This window comes from Schistosoma haematobium, chromosome 4, assembly GCF_000699445.3.
Source record: "Schistosoma haematobium chromosome 4, whole genome shotgun sequence".
Taxonomy (NCBI): domain Eukaryota; kingdom Metazoa; phylum Platyhelminthes; class Trematoda; order Strigeidida; family Schistosomatidae; genus Schistosoma; species Schistosoma haematobium.
The window spans coordinates 28796149-28818268 of record NC_067199.1 but is presented as its reverse complement, the minus strand read 5'-3'; the positions used below and the strand labels follow the sequence as shown (position 1 = coordinate 28818268).

Sequence of the window (22120 nt, the reverse complement as noted above, 5' to 3'; positions counted from 1 at the left end):
TACTAGATATCAGAATGCAGTCAAATCAGTATACAATGAGTAAAATCTTACAAGTATGCAAACGGTGGGATCAATCAATAGAAATAAACCAATTCAGATTAAAATTTTCTTGTTTATCTGTGTGCACCTCAATAAAATCATGTGAATGTAGTGTTGACGTCTTCATTTGAGCATTAAATTACAAAAATTAAGCTATGCATTATTAGGAATTAATAAAGTTACTATTTAACGACAACCGTGTGAAAGACGAATTATGTACTCATGGAAAAACCGACTACATGAGATGTAAAAATCAGCAGTTTAGAAATCCCCATAGAATATTCAGAAATGAAGAATACTTGAGAGAACAATTGTTTTCAATAACTTCATCATCAGGCTCTATAGTTATAAGTCCATAATTATAATAATTTTACAAAGGCCAAAAATAAGACAAGTATTAATGAATTTGACAATGTTATGTGTGCATCTGTTACGATATATATATATATATATACTTCAAAATTGTATTATTTGCAGATCAGAAAGGTCATTCAATAAAGGTCAGGATGATTTGGAGTAAAGTGTTCAGTCACAATAAGTATGATAGTATTATAGCAAAAATGAAAATGCAAAAAATTGTGTGAATAAAATGCCGCCAAGCTACACATAATCTTCTCAACTATACCAGTACTCACACAACTAATCAAGGATAGGTTACCGAAGATGGGCTCTTCCATGCGTGTATACTAATTCAACTGCTCCTGTGGAGCTAGTTACGTAGGCCTTACTCATAGGGCTTTATCCTTGCGTGTTCGTGAACATGTACCAGCTTGGTTGGGAAAAGGAGTTACCAAATCGATTAACAGCACCATTCTTTCTCACTTGATATATAGTGAACATCATATCAAAATAGAGGAAGATTTCCCTGTTTTATATCAAGTTCCAAAATATCTACCTCGCAGAGCTAGATTACGACTGCTTTACATAGCCGAAGCCATCGGGATCAACTCCAGAAGGCCTACGACTGGATCACCGAATATCTAGACTGAATATTATAAACCTCTTACACCCTTCCTTTATTTTTATTTATTTATTTATTTTCCTTATTTTATGTTATCTCTATCTTAATCTTCACATCCATCATTCCCAATTCCTTTATCGTAATTACCTTGATAACACCCTCCTTAATACATATTACATTCACACTACAATCTTATTATCATTATCTCAATTGACAAGATTAAATTCCCCTACTAAGCGTTTTATTCACACAATTTTTTGCATTTTCATTTTTGCTATAATACTATTATACTTATTGTGACTGAACACTTTACTCCAAATCATCCTGACCTTTATTGAATGACCTTTCTGATCTGCAAATAATACAATTTTGAAGTATATATATATATATATATCGTAACAGATGCACACATAACATTGTCAAATTCATTAATACTTGTCTTATTTTTGGCCTTTGTAAAATTATTATAATTATGGACTTATAACTATAGAGCCTGATGATGAAGTTATTGAAAACAATTGTTCTCACAAATATTCTTCATTTTTAAATAAAAATCACACATATTGTTATTGCTATCTAGTGCATATCACAAGAGCTATGTGTTCGGTTGGAATTGTCATGACTATGAACCTTGAAGAAATACTGAAAACTCTTAGGTTTTGATGCACAATTTCATGTGGGATGACAGAAAACACGTTTGAGCATCTGGTTACTAATATACATTACTTACCATTCCATTGATTAGCCACTCGCATCTTGCAAAATGACTCAGACACTGTATTGTCAATTGATCCAGTTGATGAAATCCATGGTATGACACTTGCTGTAATGATTTCAGTCGACGTATTTAAAGTGTTTTGATACATGAATGGGTTGATTGAAATCCATGTTTTCCCCATATCCTTACTCATCATTACACCTCCACCATTTGCTCCCAAACCGAACAATATGCTAAGTGGATTTGTGTACGCTATAATCTGTTCAACAGATGGTCCGACATCTGAGAATCGAAAAGAAATCAGTCGAAACATATCTGACATTGTTTTGTCAGAATAAGCCTAAACAAAATTTTCGATGAGCCAAAGTTCTTTGCAGCTATGTATTTTATGAATCTGTACAATGGATGTTTCAAAATACTAAACGTTTGTAGTTATGACTTATTAAAATACTTTATTTGTGCTACATGAACAAAAATTCTCTTATGACCGTATATATCAGTTCAAGTAGTCATGTATAATTAATGGTAAAATATGAAGAGAATGAATTATAAATCCTCCTTCCAAGTACAAGTTCTGCCATAATTAGCTTGTGGTGTCGGCCTTTAATGTAAAACATTTGTTTTCCTTCATTATGATAATGTTTGGTTTTATACATTAAGTCTTGTAAACTGAGTCGGATGTTGAGTCGATACATTCATGAATAATCATTTTTGATACTTGTTATTCTATTGATGTACAATGTGGTGTCAACTAACTAAGGTAGGTTAGCACATCATGAATGTGGTAAAAATAGGGCAATAAGTAGAATCGAACGGAGGTGGTAGTGAACACTCCCCCGTTACAAAGTAATAAGCTATGATTATCAAAAGGTTGATTATTCTGAAGAAATCATCATACTTATCGATTAATCTAAATCTTAGTTTTGTGGTGTGGACTACTGTAGTCGACAGATGTAAGTAGTATATGTCATCAGTCGAAATTGAAATGCCTGGTGGTAGAGTGTTGAGATCGAAGAACAGATGACAGAAAAAGAGGATGATTAGGGTGGGAACGAAGGAACAATCGAGTATGAGACGATTGATTGTCATTTTGCAAATGAAGTATTTATTGTGTGGTTCTCAGATTTTACTAGGATGTTCTATAATTTTATATTGTAATGAATTTGGTTTGCCGACTGGTGTTCTTGTTTACTACAGTTGAACGAAATAGGTTTGCATTGGGAGTATATTCAGTATTGATTTAAACATATGTTTACTTGTTATTGGGATTTCTGTAGTTTTATAAAATTGAGAAAGGAATTATTTGTAATTGACATAAAAGATAACTTTAATAAACATCCAATTGACTTTGAGATTCGGGTGACTAAAAGCTATCAACAGTGTGTTGCTGAAACGGATGAAAGACTCAGTAGACACCAAACTTTGAGATCAACAGACTGGATTCCGTAAGGATCGGTCGTGCACAACTCAAATCGCTTCGCTATGGATCACTGTTGAACGATCAATTGAGTGGAGCTCGCCACCATACATCACCTTCCTTGACTATGAGAAGTCGTATGACAGTGTGGATAGAAGGACTTTATGGAAACTTCTGCGACATTATGGTGTATCTGAGAAGATCGCCAATATCATACAGAAGTGATGAGACAGACTATAGTGCAAAGTGTTGCACGGATGTGCTTCGCACATGACCTAACCCTTCTATCAAATACACATCAACAAATGCAGATGAAAACAGTCAGTGTTGCTGCAGCCTGTGCATTAGTAGGCTTTAACATACACAAGAGAAAAACTAAGATCCTCAAGTACAACACAGAGAACACCAACACAATCACACTTGAGGAAAAGAAGGCCTGGAGGTGATGGAAACATTCACGAACCTGTGGTGCATCTTCGATGAACAAAGAGTATCAGATGCAGATGTAAAGGTGAGGATTGGCAAAGCAAGGATAACATTCCTTCAATTTAAGAACATATGCAACTCAAAACAACTATCAACCAATATCAAAGACATAATCTTCGATACAAATGTCAATACAGTTAGTTCTATTGTACGGAGCTGAAACGTGGAGGACTACTACAACCATCATCACAAAGGTAGAAGTATTTATAAACAGTTGCCTACGAGAGATACTCAATGTCTGTTGGCTGGATACCATCAGTAACAGCTTACTGCGGGAGAGAAAACACGAATTTTCAATTGATTAGGAAATTATGGAAAGACGATGGAAGTGGATAGTACATTCGTTGAGGAAATCATCAGACTGCATCACGAGGCAAGTGCCAACTGGGAATCCTGAAAGCAAGAGGAAAAGAGGAAGGCGGAATAACACACTACGTCGCGAGTTCGAAGCAGACATGAATAGAATGAACAGGAATTAGATAGTGTTGGGAAGGGTTGTCCAGGACAGAGTTGGATGGAGAATGCTAGTGGGTGGCCTATGCTCCTACACTAGGGGTAACAGACGTAATTATGTAGTTTTAAACTTCAAATATCCACTGTTGAATAATAAAACACAACAGATTGTCTATGATTACTTACCAAACCAAATTCTTTCAGGCAATTTACTAATCTTGAAACATCGTCTCACCAAATCTAATGAACCTTTTATACTAAACGCACGTGCACAATAAAACAAAAGATCACCAACATTTAGAAATGTATTTGCTTGACGGTCGGGCAACTGTACCAAAGGGTTCCGCATTGCAACGTAATGAGGTAAGTTGGGAGGATCTGAATGCAAGAGGTCAATACAAGACAATGTTGTTGAATAACACATCACAGAGTCATTGAGAATTATTTTAACTATCCCAAAAATCAATAAAATGATAGAGAATTCTTTCACAGTAATGTGATGTGACTGTAGATACGTAACCAATGACAAATATTCCTTATGGTTATGATTGACGAAATTCGAGGTCATTTTAATAGGGGAGTGCAAGAGAATTGCATATAGTTACAGTGTAAACATATTTAGTTGATACTTCTCAACAAGAAGATTAGTGTTTTTCTTTTTATCTTTTGTTTGCGATTGTACGTTACTAGCAGTTTTGTATGATCAGAAGAAATATCATTATGGAAAGCCTCCAAATAATTGATAACTGTATATGAGGACTAACTCATCTTTTCTCTGAAATCAATTAACAAGCACCTCACATTTTGAGAATGATTGTGGTTTCAGTAGGATGAGAAAAATTCAGTAAATTATGATAGGTTGTGAAGTTGTATTTGTGTGTGTGAATACTTGATGACAGTATGATAACTCGGATGCAATGCAAAGATTGAAATCTTTTTCACAACAGCGGAAATTTTAACAGCATTTTCCATTTAAGGTAATGTATCCGACGTACAGGGTAAACTTATCTCCCATAATACAGTCATTCCTTGGTAGGTAGTGTTGATTTATAATCATAACATGAATTTGGAAAATACACACCGATAAAACTCACAAGTGTAGTCAAGTTGAACACGCAGATGAGATTTGAACTTGTAAAACTTTTGTTTTGCGCAGCTATTCACTACGGGACTACCACGTTCATAGGGTTTGCACACAATTTCGACTAGAATTGGATATTTCACAATGGTTGTACTAAGAGATGGATTAAATTTCAGACTAAAGATGACTTCATACTTTGCACCGAAATATAAACGTCCTGCCTGAAACGAGAAAAATAACATCCTTAAGTGTTGTTTCAGAGCAAGAGTTGATGTATGTTTGAAATTCATGTTTCGTTTTGTGATATGAGACGATTTCAAATGATGACTAACGTAGGCAAACAAAACAAATGTAATTTACCTCCCCTATGCTTGGTGAACGGAATTGTACAAAATTTGGAAGTTTCATTGGTACAGTAAATGACAGTGAATGCCGATATTAGATCGATCTCGTGTTCTCGGTTATGTAAATGAAACAAGGTTTCGATGGATTTAAATGAGTTTGAATGTTTGACGAGCAATATTGAAAGTATTTCACAGTGGAAACTTTAAATTTGAAATGACTGCAGTGGTTAAATAGATTTCCCTCGAGTTGGAACTATATGCAGCAATTAATGGTAAACAGATATGAAACATGGAAGTGAGGTGTTTTATCTGTCTCCTGTAATACCTTCACAAATACAACTTTTGTTTTAGAAAGGTATTGCAGAGTGATATTTCACTTGTAAAATCGAAATTTGAAATCGAAAATGTTTGACTATGACCCAGAAACTGGTAGAAGAAATATTATTTTTATGTAGCGATGCGGTTAAACAATAAAATCAAATCATGAAGTGCCCTTAGAATACATCAGTGATATTGTGGAACAAAGATTACAGACCGTTTATTGATAATAAAACCTTCACGATTCAGTTGACTGAACGTTTTCCATATTTGGTTAACAGACCGAATGGATGGAAGTTATCATTAACGTATTTAGTGTTCAATAACTATGACGTATACAGTATTTTCTAGTAACTTTTAGTTCATTTACTGAGTGGAGTGCTCTGTAGGGAATGTAATTTTGATCGAAATTTTATTTCAGGCATTAGATTTCAACGAGTTTGTGTTTTCCATCCGGTATGTCGTAATGCGCAACACTAGCATATTCATAGCAGATAGCTGCAGACAACTCCAAAAGTCTGAGATAAAAACTAGTGATAGTTTTAATATTGTATGGAGTACTCACTCACACCTGAATGTGCATGAAAATTGAACACTTATCGAACATTGAAGACGAGACTGGTAACTAGTTTATTCATTATGTTGATCAAGTACAAAATGATCGCTAAAACGTTGTAATATACCTTATGGAAATAAGTAGTAATTGGTTAGTGAGTTAAGATAGAAATGTTTGATTATAATGAATAAAAGTGATTATATTATGTTATGAAATGATTTCTACAAGAGACGTCTACTCTGATTTCACTGAGTGTTAACTGATCACATTTTCATTATTAATTCAGTTTGGATTGTTTATTTGAATCTATGCATTGTACTTTAGGATTGCACTTGATCAGTCTCTTATTGACATGCGTGCATCCTCTGAGAATCGCTTCGATATTGCCTTACGTCACAAGCATTATAAGCAGAGGTGGATGGTGGTTAGCAGTGAAATCCAAGACGAGTATTTCGTCCTATTTGAGACTCGTCCTAGATGGCACTGCTAGTCACCATCCAACTTTCTGATATAACGGATTGTTTAAAATATTCTTTTCTCTCTCATGTTTTCTACAATAATATAACTAGCCACGCTACATCAGAACCAGGATTCACGACGAAGAATAGGAAACCAGAATAACACTAGATAATACCTCATTCAATACAATTATAAACAGTCACACCTAGTGAATCAGACGTAGAAATCAATAAGATTGAAAGAAATCACATATAAAAATGATTTAACAAAATAAAATTTCTTTTCCACTCAATCGTTTGCTCAAACTAGACATTCGTATTTATAGTTATATGGCAAATATATGTCTATAGAAGGATAGAAAAGATTGCATCATAAAGTGATTCAAGATTCGAAATACCAAATGCAGTTGTGTATAATATTGTCGACTATTCACTTACATGAATTATTAATTGGCCCTCAGTTTCTCAGTACGTCAACTATCAATAATGAACTCAATATGTAATCACGATGCTTATAACTAGACGACTACCCGCAAAAGAACATAGGTCTCAATTATTTCATTTTCTGAAAAATCAGGATTTAGTGCAGTGTTACCCAGATAAGGTTGAAGGAACTGTCCTTATAGATGTTCAACATTATGTCACTAAACTATCCTTGATAGTATCTGATGCTGTCAAATTCTCTAAGATGCGATTGAGAAGATGGAACAGATGTTAACTAAAATCATAAGGGAGATGGAGGATGACTTTATTATCAATTGTGACCTCTATGAACGTCTTAGACCATCATGTTCCACTATACTAGGAATATATGAACTCCCAAAAGTTCAGAAGAAGAACATCTCCCTATGTTCTATACTTGATATGAATAACTCTCTGTATCATTTGTTTGCTAAATGGTTTGCTGAAATTCTACAACCCGTGAGAAATCACATCAATAGATACAACGCTCATGATTCGTTTGATTTTGTCGATTCAGAAATAGCATTGTAAATGATCTCATTGTATGGCACTTCTCTCTTTACAAATGTTCCACTCACAGAAACCATGTGATTTTTATGTGACGATATTGAAATAACAACATTGATATTAGTACCCTAAAACATTATCTAGAAGAGCTATCTCTACGATGTACCCTCAATGTGCGATTCAGGTTTATTGATCATTTCTATGGACAAACCGATGAAATTGGAATGGGTTCATCACTAGCTCCATGCACTCTTGGCTGATTGTTTCATGGATAATCTGGAAAATACAGTACTTCGACCGATAATTGAGAGATTTCATTTATCTAAGAGATGTATGGATGATACTTTATGGTATTAGTGACTGATAATGGGTCTCATTTTGCTGCAGACACAGTCACTACCTTGTTCAAACGTATAGGGAGTAGACATCTGTTCACTGTTTCCAGGCATCATTGTGCTAATGGTCAGCAAAACATTCATTCAGGACATTGAAAAATGCTATTAATCCCATTACTGCTTCCACATTTGATGGACTGGAGAGAGGAGTAGACACAGTTCTACTGCAATATGGAAATGCTAAGCATTCTGTAACGAAAGAGATTCCAACAAAGCTGATAAAAGGAAGAATCCTTCATTCGAATATAAGGCGTTTAGAGTCTCCATGTGTTACATCTTATCGTGGAAATGATCTTCGACCAGTCATGAGAATTGTGGTGAAGAATGTTGCAAAATCCATGGTTGAAATCCTAGATGACAATGATTTAAGTACACACAACCGATATGTTGATCAAATACAATTCCAGGAACCAAGTGAATCTGTTCCAATTCCGGTTTTTAATTCTAATACTAATGAGCACATCCTAGATCATGCAGAATCTACATCCAATACACAATCGGACAAACACATGATGAACTTAAGGAAAAGTGCAATCGATTAAAGAAATTTATGTTCCCATTTAAGCTGTGGTGGTTGTGGTATTTGTACAAACTAATGATTGCTTTGTACTTGATTGCCCGCTGATTATCAATTCCAAATATAATGCGTTCCCTTGTCTCAGCTTGTTCTACTTGAGTTAAATTGCTCTATTTCGGGAGTTCTTAGTTAGCACATAAATTCGAATACTTCAGATTACCATATACTTTCATAATTTGTGAAGAAAAAATGGATCACAATGAAATTTCTGATTGATTCAATAGTTGTCTTCACTCAATTTAATTCATGTTGGAAACAGAGGCGAATGAGGAATTTCATTTTCTTGATGTCCGGTTGAAAAGTTCATGCGGTTCTTTACAGGGATCTGCATATAAAAATTGACCTGGAATGGTCGGTATACGAATTTCCATAGTTGGATTTTATTGAGTAGAAAAAGAAAATTGATTCACTCTTTATCCTCAAGACCTAGGGGAATGTTCTGATGATGAAGTGGTTGACGAACTACTTCAACTTCGACATTCATTCATCAGAAATGGTTATCCACCTAGATTAATAGATAGGAACGTATTTCAAAATCCCTGGATAAAACCTATTCGAATAATCTCCGTCTTGTCTTCTCAAGTAGGCCTACCATTCACAGACAAAAAGGGATAAACTTCTGCCTTTGTTCATGTTGATGTGCATCTATAAATCTACTTGTTCGTGTGAAGCAGGTTACATAGGCCGCATAAAGCGATCACTTTCTAAACGCATCTCGGAACAATACCTGACGTGGTTTTCAAAGGGAGGATGCAAAACAGTTACCAGTCCGATACAGGTACACTTAATAATCAAAGGAATTGGATAGAAGGAAGGCCGATTCAAAAACTTATTCACTGTTGAGGCGTTGGGAATTCACAAATCCGAGCTTGAACTCTGTGTGCAAAAACAACTTGTGCACCCACTCATCCTCCATTGGCTTTAATTCCCTGCTGTAGTATATTTTGGTCTTCCTTTCCTTTTTTAAATTATTGTTTTGCAGTTTTGGACCGTAATCAGTTATAAGCAGTGATGATGGTGGCAAGCAGTGGGAGACAAGACGCCTGTTTCACCCTATTTGGAACCCGTCAGCTGGATGTACGTGCATCCCAGTTATTATTATACTCCAACAATTTTTCATTATTATTATTATTATTATTATTATTATTATTATTATTATTATTATTATTATTATTCAGTCATTATTATTATTATCATCATCATTTTTGTGTTTAGCATTTCTCTTCATATCTGTAAAGAGGACAATTGTCTTTCATAATTCTAACCTGTAAATTATTCTCGTCCCTCCAATCTTCTCTAACCCCCTGATTATTACGCACTCTCGTTTGATATTTGGAGTGTCGAATCACTCCATGACGAGAAAACAATTTGGGTCAAAGAATAAAACTCCACCAGAATGATCCACCTGAGCTACAAATCGTATCCAAAATCTCAAATCTTTTTTATTCTACAAACATATAATTACCATGCAACTATAAATGTGATTGTATAACTTAAGTAAGTGATTTCGTGAAAAAGAAAATTCTTTTCGCTGAATCCTCTTTATGTTTATGCGATGACAATGAATTGTTTCAAGAAATCACATATTTAATAGTCGGTAGGCTATGCTGGTTTGTCCACACTCAACAACCAATCGTACTTCAATTCCAATATTACACATCATTAAATTATTGTATGGTTCATATTTGGTTCTCAATCGTTTGTCTCATATTGAGTATCTGAGACGCTTGATGCAGTACTGTGATCCATCCACCTGGCGTGGTCTATCATAAATATGTCACGTTCAACTGACCAGTTGTTGTATAACTTGGTATCAAACATAGGACCGAAGAAAATCACTCGTTTCTGTTAGATCATTATGTACAATTATCTCATGGATCACTTAAATCTAGAAAGCCAAAATGTGTATTTCTCAATATTACCAGTTATTCTTTTCTTCAAATAATATGATTATGTTAACGGCTTTAGACTAGTTGATGATGATTTCATTTGCAATCGGAAAATTAATTCAACCCCTTTAAATGCTTCAACTAAATTTTGAGTGAGTTAAATTGAATAACATTATTTTCAAAATATGTCTTGAAACACAGAAACTTACTATGAACTGAACTGATTTAGTTACCGGGTTTAAAGGAGTTTTCAATGTTACATTATCTATGTTGCCTGTTTGATTAACTACAATGATTGATTTTATTTCTGGACTGAGATAGAAAATTATCGATTGTCTTTCACATTCCAATCCGGTACCATTCATCATTTGAACGGTTGTCTGAAGATACACCACATCTCTGAGTATTGGATTAAACAAAATGTATAATATGTAGAGAGTTATTTCATATCAATCAGTAAAACGGTTCAAATTTGGGTGGTTTAATTCAAATAGTAGTAGGATTCGATATTTGGTTTTACAAGCTTTTCAATCTAGTTTGATAGGACTAACTGATTACAATCAGCAGAGAAATAGCAAGAATATTTATAACTTCGCATCTACTTAGATTTCAGTATTTAAATATTTTAAGTACAGCGTAGACGTATATAGCTCGAAAAGGGTGAAATTATTAGAATTTTGTACAATAATACGATTTTTTTATTGCTAACTTAATCATATAATGTCGAGTATTGTCAGAGATCTTGTAAAAATTAATGTTAGTTTGTCTTACATTGTTCCTACTCGCTCCCTTTCCACTCCTTTGTATCTTATTTTATTCTACTTATTTAAATTCAGTAAGCAGTTTATTCCCAACAATTTTTACAATTATGTTGTAACGCAAGTTGTAGTGTGATATTCTGAAATGTTCACATATACTTATAATGCTTATTGTACTTATCATTGTATTTATCATTAAAATCACTGTACCTTAATCGCTGTAGCGGTTATCCACAGTTTTGTGCATTTGTTTAAACGCAACAGTTTCCATATTATTTTGCTCTTGGTTCGGGTTTCGATTGTTCATAAACTGTTATCAAATTTAGACACAGCTATTAGCTGTCCTTTGTACTATCGTATGTTGTAATTATTCTTTATGTTACTGTTACAGGAAGCCTTTTTATGTCACACTTGAAGAATGCGTTTGAACGCCCTAGACACCCCACAAGTTGAGGTTTGTAACTAAATGTTGTGTATTATTCAATAAAGAACCTCTACTGTAGACAAATTGTTGTTTTGGAAACTTCGGTTTTGCGCGTATCTCAATCAGGTGACTTGGACTCATCGATAGATCTAACAAGTAAAATGAATTATTTTTCTTAAATTCGAAGAGAATTATTTTTGCTGTTGATATAAATGAGTGGGTAGTTCCATCAGTTAAATGTTCCCAGCTGATTGTTTACTGTGTATCAGAAATATATAACATAGTTGGTTCATGAGAAAACATGATAACATTAGGTCAGTTTGTTGAAATTAAATTAAATCCGGTAACTGTTGGAGGTATCTCGGAGAACAATGTCCGACTTCTGCCTTCTTCATTACTCCATTTTTTCAATTTTCAGTGAACGTGAGTTTAGTTGTTTCGAAGTAAATGATAATGAATAGAAAGCAATAATGATTTCATGAGAGTTTTGAGAAACAACTATATCACCTTCCATGCTTAAATATTATCTTTGACAGGTCGATTGATTTAACAAAAGTCAAAATGTTTTGTGCTGAGATAAGTGGAGGATAATTCAGGTACGATTTTCACCGGCTTTCGGACACTTTTAAGAGCAAAACTGATTTAAGCTCAATAGTTATGATTTACTTTATAGTCTGAAGATGAAATGTACTTAGTTATGTTCCTGTTCACGAGGCTGGTAACAAGTTTTTTTTAGGAAAATTACAGTCTTAGCTAAAATAATTTTATAATTATTTGTCAGGTATTCCTCAAAACACATATTTGAATCATTTTAGCACCAACATTTAATAATCACAGACACTTATCTGCAATAAAATGCTATAATTATTGCTCAGTTCAGTAGTTACTCACGCTACTCATTTTTGATAAATGAAAAGATAGACACTTCTTTGAAAACTGATTTGTCAAGAATCAGCTAATGGGATCATATCATTTGAGCCTAGCACAAGTTTATATTTCTGATTTTGTGTCCGAGACTTGTTGTGGATAAACAGGATACACAATGATGGTGATTGACCTATAGATTTGAAATTTATAACTCAGATGAGTAATCTGTACTGCATCCCAACAGCTACATCTGTTTAAGACACCAATTGTATGTTTAAATAGTGTTTTATCCTGATGGATGCTTAAACGAGTTGTGTGTCTGGTTTTAAGGTGTTATGAGAAAGGTTTCCAAGGAAATTTAACACCGAGAATATTAACATTGAAGGTTACGCAATAATAACGAGGTTTGAAACCAAGTTAAGAAATAAATAAAACTAATTCATTCGGTCACTGGAATTTGGGCATGATATTTGTATTGCTTGGTGGATAACAGATAGATCTTCAAACTCTTTGTTCAAGACCAAAGTTTGTACTCTTCATGTGAGTAGTCATCTGCGTGATCGTTTATATGGAATATTATTATGGGCATTTGGACACTATCTGATCAGTAGAATGACTGTTTTATATAAAATTGATATTCAAGTGAAAAATGAATTTGCGTTAGAAGTGAACCAATTATTCCATGAAATAAATATATACTAAAGGTTAGAACGATTTAAACATACCTATCAGGATAATCACTGAATGTGAACGATGACAGTTGAGATAGTACAACGTGAATTGATGGTTTTTCTGACCCAGTTCTTACACAACTCACAGATATTTTGCTAATATTAGTGACAGCATTGAATCGACCAGTGATTTGCAACGGCCAAACAGTTCCGTTTTCTACAATTTTACTATCACTCAACTGGATATCCACTGAAAGACTCAGAGTGTTTCGCATTATGGGTACACTTACCGTACCTAAAATAGGTGATAATTTTTTAAGATAGTGCATTGAAGAAAACCCTGAACATTTTTTTCACTCCGAATTAACAGCCAATGTTTTAGATATCAGGACTAAATTGGTTAGGAGCTAACCAAGAACAATAAAATTCAAAACGATACGGTCAAATAATCAATCAAGTAGTAAGTTACAATACATTAGAAAGTGGTGACGAACAACAAATCAATTTATTTTATTCCACTTCACATAATGGCAATGAATTTGCTTGCATTTTCATGAGATATCTTGGTTACTGTTTGTTAATAACCTTCATTGTGGAACATTTTCATTGTTTACACACAGAAAGAATTTATATCGCTGTCTTAGTTTCTGTAATGTAAGGGTGAGATGTCTTTTTTTAATATAAAGTTTCCTCAAGATTTGGGCCATATCCACGAATGTTTAACAACATTCTTCTGATTGGAGAGAAGTTAAAGGACAGTATTCAGTTTACTGCTTATCTGGTGTTTATTAGTTAGAACATGTATAAAGCCAGGTATTTTTGACTGTGAGGTAGGCTATTGAAAATTACAGGATGAAATGAAGATCAAAATTTCAAGGAAAACAGTAAGCTAGTGTTAGTGTTTTTCTGTCAAATTTTATTCCAAAATACTTCAACTTATTTCACCGTTTTTAATCTTGTGTTTCAGTAATAGTTTTAGAGATATGTTCTTTCCTAACTTTGATCTTGTACACTAGTGTGGTGTATGCTACTTATGTCTGTTGACATAAGTAGTGTGTAACACCAATCAGAAGTGGAATGACTGATAGCAGAAGGTTGAAAAGATCGGATTGAAGAGAATGGGAATGTAGAGAGAGAGAGAGAGAGAGAGAGAGAGAGAGAGTGATTGTAATAGCAATGAAAGAACGATGGAATTCGTTCACTACACTAGTAATATTCTATTCGACTTAAATTTTAGACTTTCGTTGTAAAGATAATTCAGTCTTGGAGTGGTAAGGAAAATATCATACACCTATTCTCATATGTCATCTAAAGTAATATTGTGGTAAAATATTTTAACTGCAAAAGAAGTTGCAGAACACTATCCGTTAAGAATAAACATATTTTGCTCAAATTGACAAGTGTGATACTGAAGATATCTCATGAATTAAGAAACATATCTATGATATTGAATTTTATTAGTGTAAGTAATGACAGTTACCCAAGAAATAGGCATATATGAACTGACAAACCGTAGTTTTTCATTAAACTCACCAATGTTTGTGATATTTTCGAAGTATATTAACAACTGATCATTTTGATCGGTTGGATAAGTTGACAAATAATTAGATGAATAAGCAGTTGTTGTGTAAAATAAATTAGAACCCAAATTTATTCTAAAATCTGTAATAGTTATTATAGATTCATTAGTGTTGTTGCTTCCAGTTCCACTGATTTGTATTGTAGATTTCAGATAGGTGGAGTTCAGTGGGAATATATATTTCACATTGATAGTTGTTATTTGACCTGGCTGCAGCGTTACACTAGATGGACTTACTTCAATCATAATCTGAAATGAAATATTCTAAGCTTTAATCTAACAAAACTGGTTGACTATTATTTAAGGTACAGATGTTACTTGAAGTAAAAAAAGACAATTCCAAAATGACAAGTCTTTGTCTGATGTTCTTTATAGAAGTTTTAATGAAACACCGTGTTTAACTACACCCCTGTTGTAATATAATAGTGCAACTACGAAACTGGTATATTGAGATAAATGATGATCTCAAGAATGTATAGAGCCTAAATAAATATAATTTATGTACGTATCCAGAGGTGGATATCTATACTCGGATGGCGACAAGCTTGGAATGAACGTTTTCAGTGCATAATCCACTGATCACCGATTTCCAACCGTTGCATCTGATATCAGATACAAACTTGAAGTATCATGTGATTTTTGTGGTTTGTTCAATATCTCAACCTAGGTTTATGCATAGAAATTTAATTTCAAATAATATCAATGTATTTAAGACGAATAAGTGGAAATTACAATCCGAGTCTATTTTTTGACTGTTAAAATTCATCGTTAGAATTCAAGGTCTTAACCTTCAACCAATTAATGTAGTTTAGAAGCATGTTTAATCATTCTCAGTGGTAGTTTATAGAGAAATGTTATAATAATTCATCAGTTTTATGTTGAAAAGTATACTTTGATTACTTTGCTCATGTATTGGGTGATCGAGAAGTAATATATGCTTTCTCTACTCAGTTGATATTATTTCGCCAGTTATTATGAGCTTCATTCCTATTTTGCTGTTTAACATGATATACAGTGATTGTTCTATACTTCATGGTCTGTGTTGTCCTCAAATAGTTCAATCAATTTCTGTTAATATAAAACTACCATTCATAAGTTTCATTTATTCGATGATCTTACATATCGTGTACATCTGTTTGTTATGTTGCAAAAATTCCATCTTACATGATCGTAAAATATCACTGGAAACTTCATTATATCACATAGTTTAGTGAAATTGATTTTTTGAGACGTGTATTCTTCGAAAAATTAGTCTAATGCACACCGAAATACAAGTGACTTGTCATTTCGATTAATTGGAATAACCTAAATCAATATTGAAACAGACACATTGTCTCTGTTCATTTCGAATATGAACAACAAACAGAAAACTGAACATCATTGTTTTCAATTGGTTCGTTATCAGACTTAGCTCTAATATGCAGTTCTATTTGCATGAAAGTTGATTCTGATGAAAATCTAATGGTAAACAACATTGTGCGGTTTTATTTTTGTTTTTCTAATTTACATTATGAGAATTTTCAACCATTTATTTTGAAGCTGATTTGGATATCTGTCAGTTACGATCAGGATATTCAATTTTTATGCTTTTATCAAATATGTACCGATGGATACCATTTTTCGATGCATATTTCCTTTAAGAGATTCATTTGACTATCTGTAACTTCAGGACTAAATATTCTTTGTATCCGTGTGGCGAAGAATATCATCAAAAAATAAAACTGACAAGTGATCTTAATTCAGTCTATGATAAAGAGTGTCAACTTAAGGCGAGTATTGACAACTCCCACTGATATAAAAGGTATGCGAATGATATCTTTATCATTTGAAACAATAAATTTTATTTGATTATTCATCTTCTGCAAACATTTGATTACCGCCACACAGCAATAAATTTCACACTAGAAGTTGTAAATAAACAAAGTATTCACTTTCTTGATAACATAGTGACAGTAAATCATGAAGAAACTGTAAGAAGGTTTATTTACTAGAAACTTTCCTGGAATGGTCAGCTACAAAGCTTTCACGTCAGGATCCACATCAATCAAAAGCATTATTAAATCATACTCCTAGCCAACCGAAAATTTAGAGTTTGTTGTCTCGAGTTCATAGATAACGAAATGAACCACCAAAAGAGAATAACTGTAGAAAACGGATCTCCATCGGTATCTATTGATACGAATATAAAATTCAAACCTCCTAAAGCACAACTAGCCTCCTTACCAAAGAAAACTCTTTATACGAAGATCGATTTTCGAGGTGATATAGCTACAGACATCCTGAAGAAGGTAATTCCCTACTCTCTCTCAGTAGAATATTCATCGAAATAACTTTGTGACTAGTGTTCTCTAACAGACCAATGTTCAGTGGAGCCAAGTATTTAGGTCATCCGATGAGTATTATTTACAAGTTAAGTGGAAAGCTGTCAGAGACAGTTGTATTGGCATTGCACAAACATCTGTTGTGTATGTGTGTGTATCATGACCTTAATCTCTCGTGACTTTTTATTCGTTCCTTCTTTCATGATCACCTACTTCACTTCTATCTTCACTGCAAACCCTTGATTTTTTTCTGTTTCTATGATCCTACTAAATACAATTCATCTCAATTTCAGCATTTTATCTTATCATGCTGAGCTTTCCCCATCCAATTATAATTTCTTTATTTATCTCCATGATGAATATTCAAGGTTTCACCAAACGTACTATTATCATTTTTCTTCAGTAAAAACATGTTTATTTCACCGCACTGTAACCACGTTCAGCAAAATTTTATTATCACTATTATCGTAGTTATCATCACTTTGAAAAATAAGTATATGTTTGCGGTTGTACAGCTTTAAAAATGAATTCACCGTAAACAGAACCCTTCTCTAAACCAATGCTTCTTATCTTATAGTTATCATTAATAGACTTGCAAAACTAAGATTCTATTTTATTGGATTATCTGTAGATTTGTCTTCACATTATGTAATAATTTTACGTAAAACATAACTAAATCGGAACTGTGTAAAACAAATAGAAATAAGAAAATAATTGAGTAATAACAAGAAGTTGAAATTATTTCCAAATCAATTATAGCTTACGTCGGTGTATATTGGGAAACTTGGTATTGGACTCAATACCAAAGTCTGGCCGGTAAAATTTTTTGTACTCCCACTGATATTAACAAATGTTGGGAAAGCGTAGTTTATTGTCGTTGTCGCATTGCAATCTCCCATTACATAAAGAGTATGTTTAAATAGCGTCTACGCAATAAAATAGAATGACATTGTTATGGTGTAAGAAAATAATGAAAAACAGAAAAATGGTTGATTACAGTGTTGTATTGATTTCTTATATCATCAACAAATCACCGTTGTATTCGAAGAATTATCATACTGCTTAAGCGTCGTATCAATAGGCCGAATGTCAGGATTAACATAAATTATGTCTTTTCCATTGATGATCAGAAGGTGAGTTACAATTTCATGAATTTCGTGAATGAATAAGTAAATCCATTTTCCAGAAAATTGGCAGGAATTTAATGAGGATATTAAAACGTGAAATAATCGATCATAAATACATACGTCAGGCCAACAATTTGAATTTGAAATCTAGAAGTGACCTAAACTAACAGTGTGTCACTATCATTCAGTGTTTTCGTTATCATAAAAGTCAAGTATGTTTTTATTTGTAAGTAGCCTTATTACTTGACACTTTTAATACAAAGACACTTTATTTATATCTTCTCTAATTCTAGGAAATGCCAATAATTACGTTATGAATTTCGGCAGAAAATCTTAAAATATTCCAATGACGTGTATCTCACCAAGATAAAGACGAATGACTCGATCATTATATATAACAGTTATAGTTGTCAGCAAAATAACGAATACACTAGGATTCAAAGAACGACTGATGTTTACCATATCATCTCAGAATGTAATCACCATCAAATAGCTGTAAATTAACTGAGCTCATTTTGATGTTTACTATATTCGTCTTCAGATTGGCAGTCGCATGCCTACCATGGGCTTCGAACGGCCTAACGAATCATCAGTAGTGAAAATAATACTGACAATAATGGAGTTGTCAACACCAATTAACACTTTACCTTCTGGTGTTCGACTGAACGTCGACTCTGAATAAATCTGGGATAGACGTTTAGATTTGAGGGTAGTGAGAAATCCTCACTATCAAAGCTACTGAGCATGTTTAGACAACCACGTTGAAAGCTGAAATCTAGTCCGTGTTAATTTTGATTGGATTCAAAATGTAAACTTTGATTTGTATATCTGTTACTAACTACACTTAAATTAGTTACTAATTTTTTCTGTTGTTTGTGACAAAATTTTGTGTAACTACGTTTCATGAAGTTTTTAAGTCTTTGATCGAAACTACTTAATGCATTAATTATGTTGCCATTAACAACTCGAAAATTAGTTTTAATGCATTTTACTGTAATTGTATAAGGGATCAAGCATGTTTATTTTCAATTTCTATGTAAGAACACAATCCCGATACAGTTTTATCTGAACACAGAGTACAACAGAACACTTACTATTCTGTAAACTTACACAATAAGCATTTTGATTACTAGTGCATAATGGGCCGTAATCCACTCTCACATAACTGAAGAAAATAATTAAAAATAATTAGTTTTATGGTTTGTTTGTACATATTAGAGGAGTAATGGGGTGCGTTACCAATTAAATCGGTAAGCACAAAAGTCATGCTAATGATGGACAGAAATTTATTTTTTAGTATGGCGTCAACGGAACAACGATACAGTCGATTGCAGAAAAAGTGTGAAACAAATGTTCTCTCTTATTTAAACTGTAATAATTAATATAGACATAATCTCGAGATAGAATCATTATGAAATAATTTGGAGTTTCAACTTTCTAGGCATATGTTTACGTTAAAAGCAATGAAATCTTGTTTCACTTTAACCATGAACTGAACAACGTAAAACCACCATTCAAAATCTGAATTGCCATTTCTCCCCAGTATGCGACTCCTCAACAGTTCGCTTTATGTGTACTGCTTCTACGTTTTCAATGATGGTCTAACATTGATCAGTTCATGATTTTAATGAAATTCAGGAATCTCTACAACCATATACTGACATCTAAATCATGCGGTACTCGTCATTTTAAAGACGTGTATATGTGGTCATAGACAAGTAAATTTCTATCACTATTTTATCACATCAACTGGTTTATCACTTTCTCAGTTATTTCATAACAACATTCTGTTAATGTTTGAAATCGGATAACTTTTAATATTTATCTATGTACTCATGTTTAAGTAGAGTAAAAATGATAATTTTCATGTTTAGAAAATGCTAATTAGAGAGAAGTAATTCCATTTTAACTCTTTCTTTTTCATTATGACTGTACATTGTTTTACATTTTTACCCGATCAGTTCCCTTAACAAATTTAAATGAAGCAGGAACTAAATTGAATGGATGATTTCATGAATTCATCATTGCATTTTACTGCTTCCTCTTCATCTGTATGAATGAACTGGTTTGGTGGTCTTCAATTATTTACATAAATTGAAATGCGAAAAAATGAATTGCTCTGAGGTAAAAAATGTGCCGAATCGAACATAAGATTACTGACTCATAAGTAGTCTTAATCGGTGTATAATAAATTGTTTTACTTTCTATTGCCTTGTGAATGTAAAGTGATAAATAACTTTCAGCAAAAGTATGAATATTTAGCGCGTACAATTACAATGAAAATCATGTCAAACGTAAGTATTCAGCTCCAGCTGTTCAACTAAATCCATTTCTCGATTTACCAGTATAATTATTATCTAGATCTCTTGAGTTATTTTTCACATAATTTCACACAATTCACTTTCAATCACTGAAAGTAAGTGTGTACATTTATGGAACGCTAGTCTAGTTACAGTAACTCCGCCTGTAGCTCTTCTAGAGTTACTGCCGGTCCCAAGTCCGGGTAAAGGAGGAGGGTTGAGCATGGGGTCAGCGTCCACATCCCGTAGAAAACTAACTCGCTAAAAAAACGCTTACCAGAAAAAATAATTCAAACCATTTTAACTCTGTCCTGGGAGTTAGAAGGTCTTGATTTAAAAGAATTATAACGCTTCATGATGAAAGCCGAGTTCCTTCCGAAGCTACGAAACCGATGCCCCCTCTAACAACCAGAGCAAAACTTTTTGTAGGTACATGGAACGTCCGAACAATGTGGGAGACCGGAAAGACCAGTCAAATAGCAACGGAAATGAGGAGATACAATTTGGCAGTACTGGGAATCAGCGAAACCCACTGGACCCAAGTTGGACAGAAAAGGCTAGCTACGGGAGAGATGCCGCTATATTCCGGTTACGAAGAGGAAAATGCTCCACACACTCAGGGAGTCGCTTTAATGCTGTCCAAAGTAGCACGAAATGCACTTGTAGGATGGGAATCTCATGGATCCAGAATCATCAAAGCATCATTCAAAACAAAGAAGGAGGGTATCACAATGAATATTATCCAATGTTATGCACCCACCAATGATAGCAACGACGACATTAAAGATCAATTCTACGAGCGGCTGCAGTCAATCATAGAGAAATGCTCAAGAAAGGACCTCACAATTCTAATGGGAGATCTAAATGCCAAGGTCGGAATAGACAACACCGGATATGAAGATATTATGGGACGACATGGACTGGGACAGAGAAACGAAAATGGAGAAAGATTTGCAAATCTATGTGAATTCAACAAATTGGTCATAGGAGGCACAATATTTCCACACAAACGTATACACGAGGCTACATGGATCTCACTGGACCACACTACAGAGAACCAGATAAATCATATTTACATCAACAAAAAAATTAGAAGGACAGTAGAAGATGTGAGAATCAGGAGAGGTGCTGACATAGCTTCAGATCACCACCTAGTTGTAGCCAATTTAAAACTGAAGCTAAAAAAGAACTGGACAACTGGACAAACAGCAATACAAAGGCTCAATACAGGCTTCCTTTGAGATACTGACAGACTCAATGAATTCAAGATAGCTCTTAACAACAGGTTTCACGCCTAACAGGATCTAATGAAGGAAGATTAAACTACTATGGAGGACAACTGGAAAGGCATCAAAGAAGCATTAACTTCAACGTGTCAAGAGGTTCTGGGCCTACAGAAACACCATCATAAG

General features: G+C 33.7%; 1 protein-coding gene across 1 annotated transcript in view; it reads right to left on the bottom strand.

The window, feature by feature from the left end:
* Nucleotides 1–1722: 1722 nt before the first annotated feature.
* The window catches only part of JMJD6_5 (jumonji domain-containing protein 6), a gene marked incomplete at both ends in the record, with an annotated part of 31490 nt that continues 11092 nt past the window's right edge, over nt 1723–22120 (bottom strand). Inside the window, 7 exons of the mRNA XM_051219348.1 lie at nt 1723–2000; nt 4261–4452; nt 5169–5376; nt 10871–11060; nt 13436–13676; nt 14915–14948; nt 19519–19573. Coding sequence (XP_051066708.1) covers nt 1723–2000; nt 4261–4452; nt 5169–5376; nt 10871–11060; nt 13436–13676; nt 14915–14948; nt 19519–19573 — 1198 coding nt within the window. The remainder of the gene's footprint in view (nt 2001–4260; nt 4453–5168; nt 5377–10870; nt 11061–13435; nt 13677–14914; nt 14949–19518; nt 19574–22120) is intronic.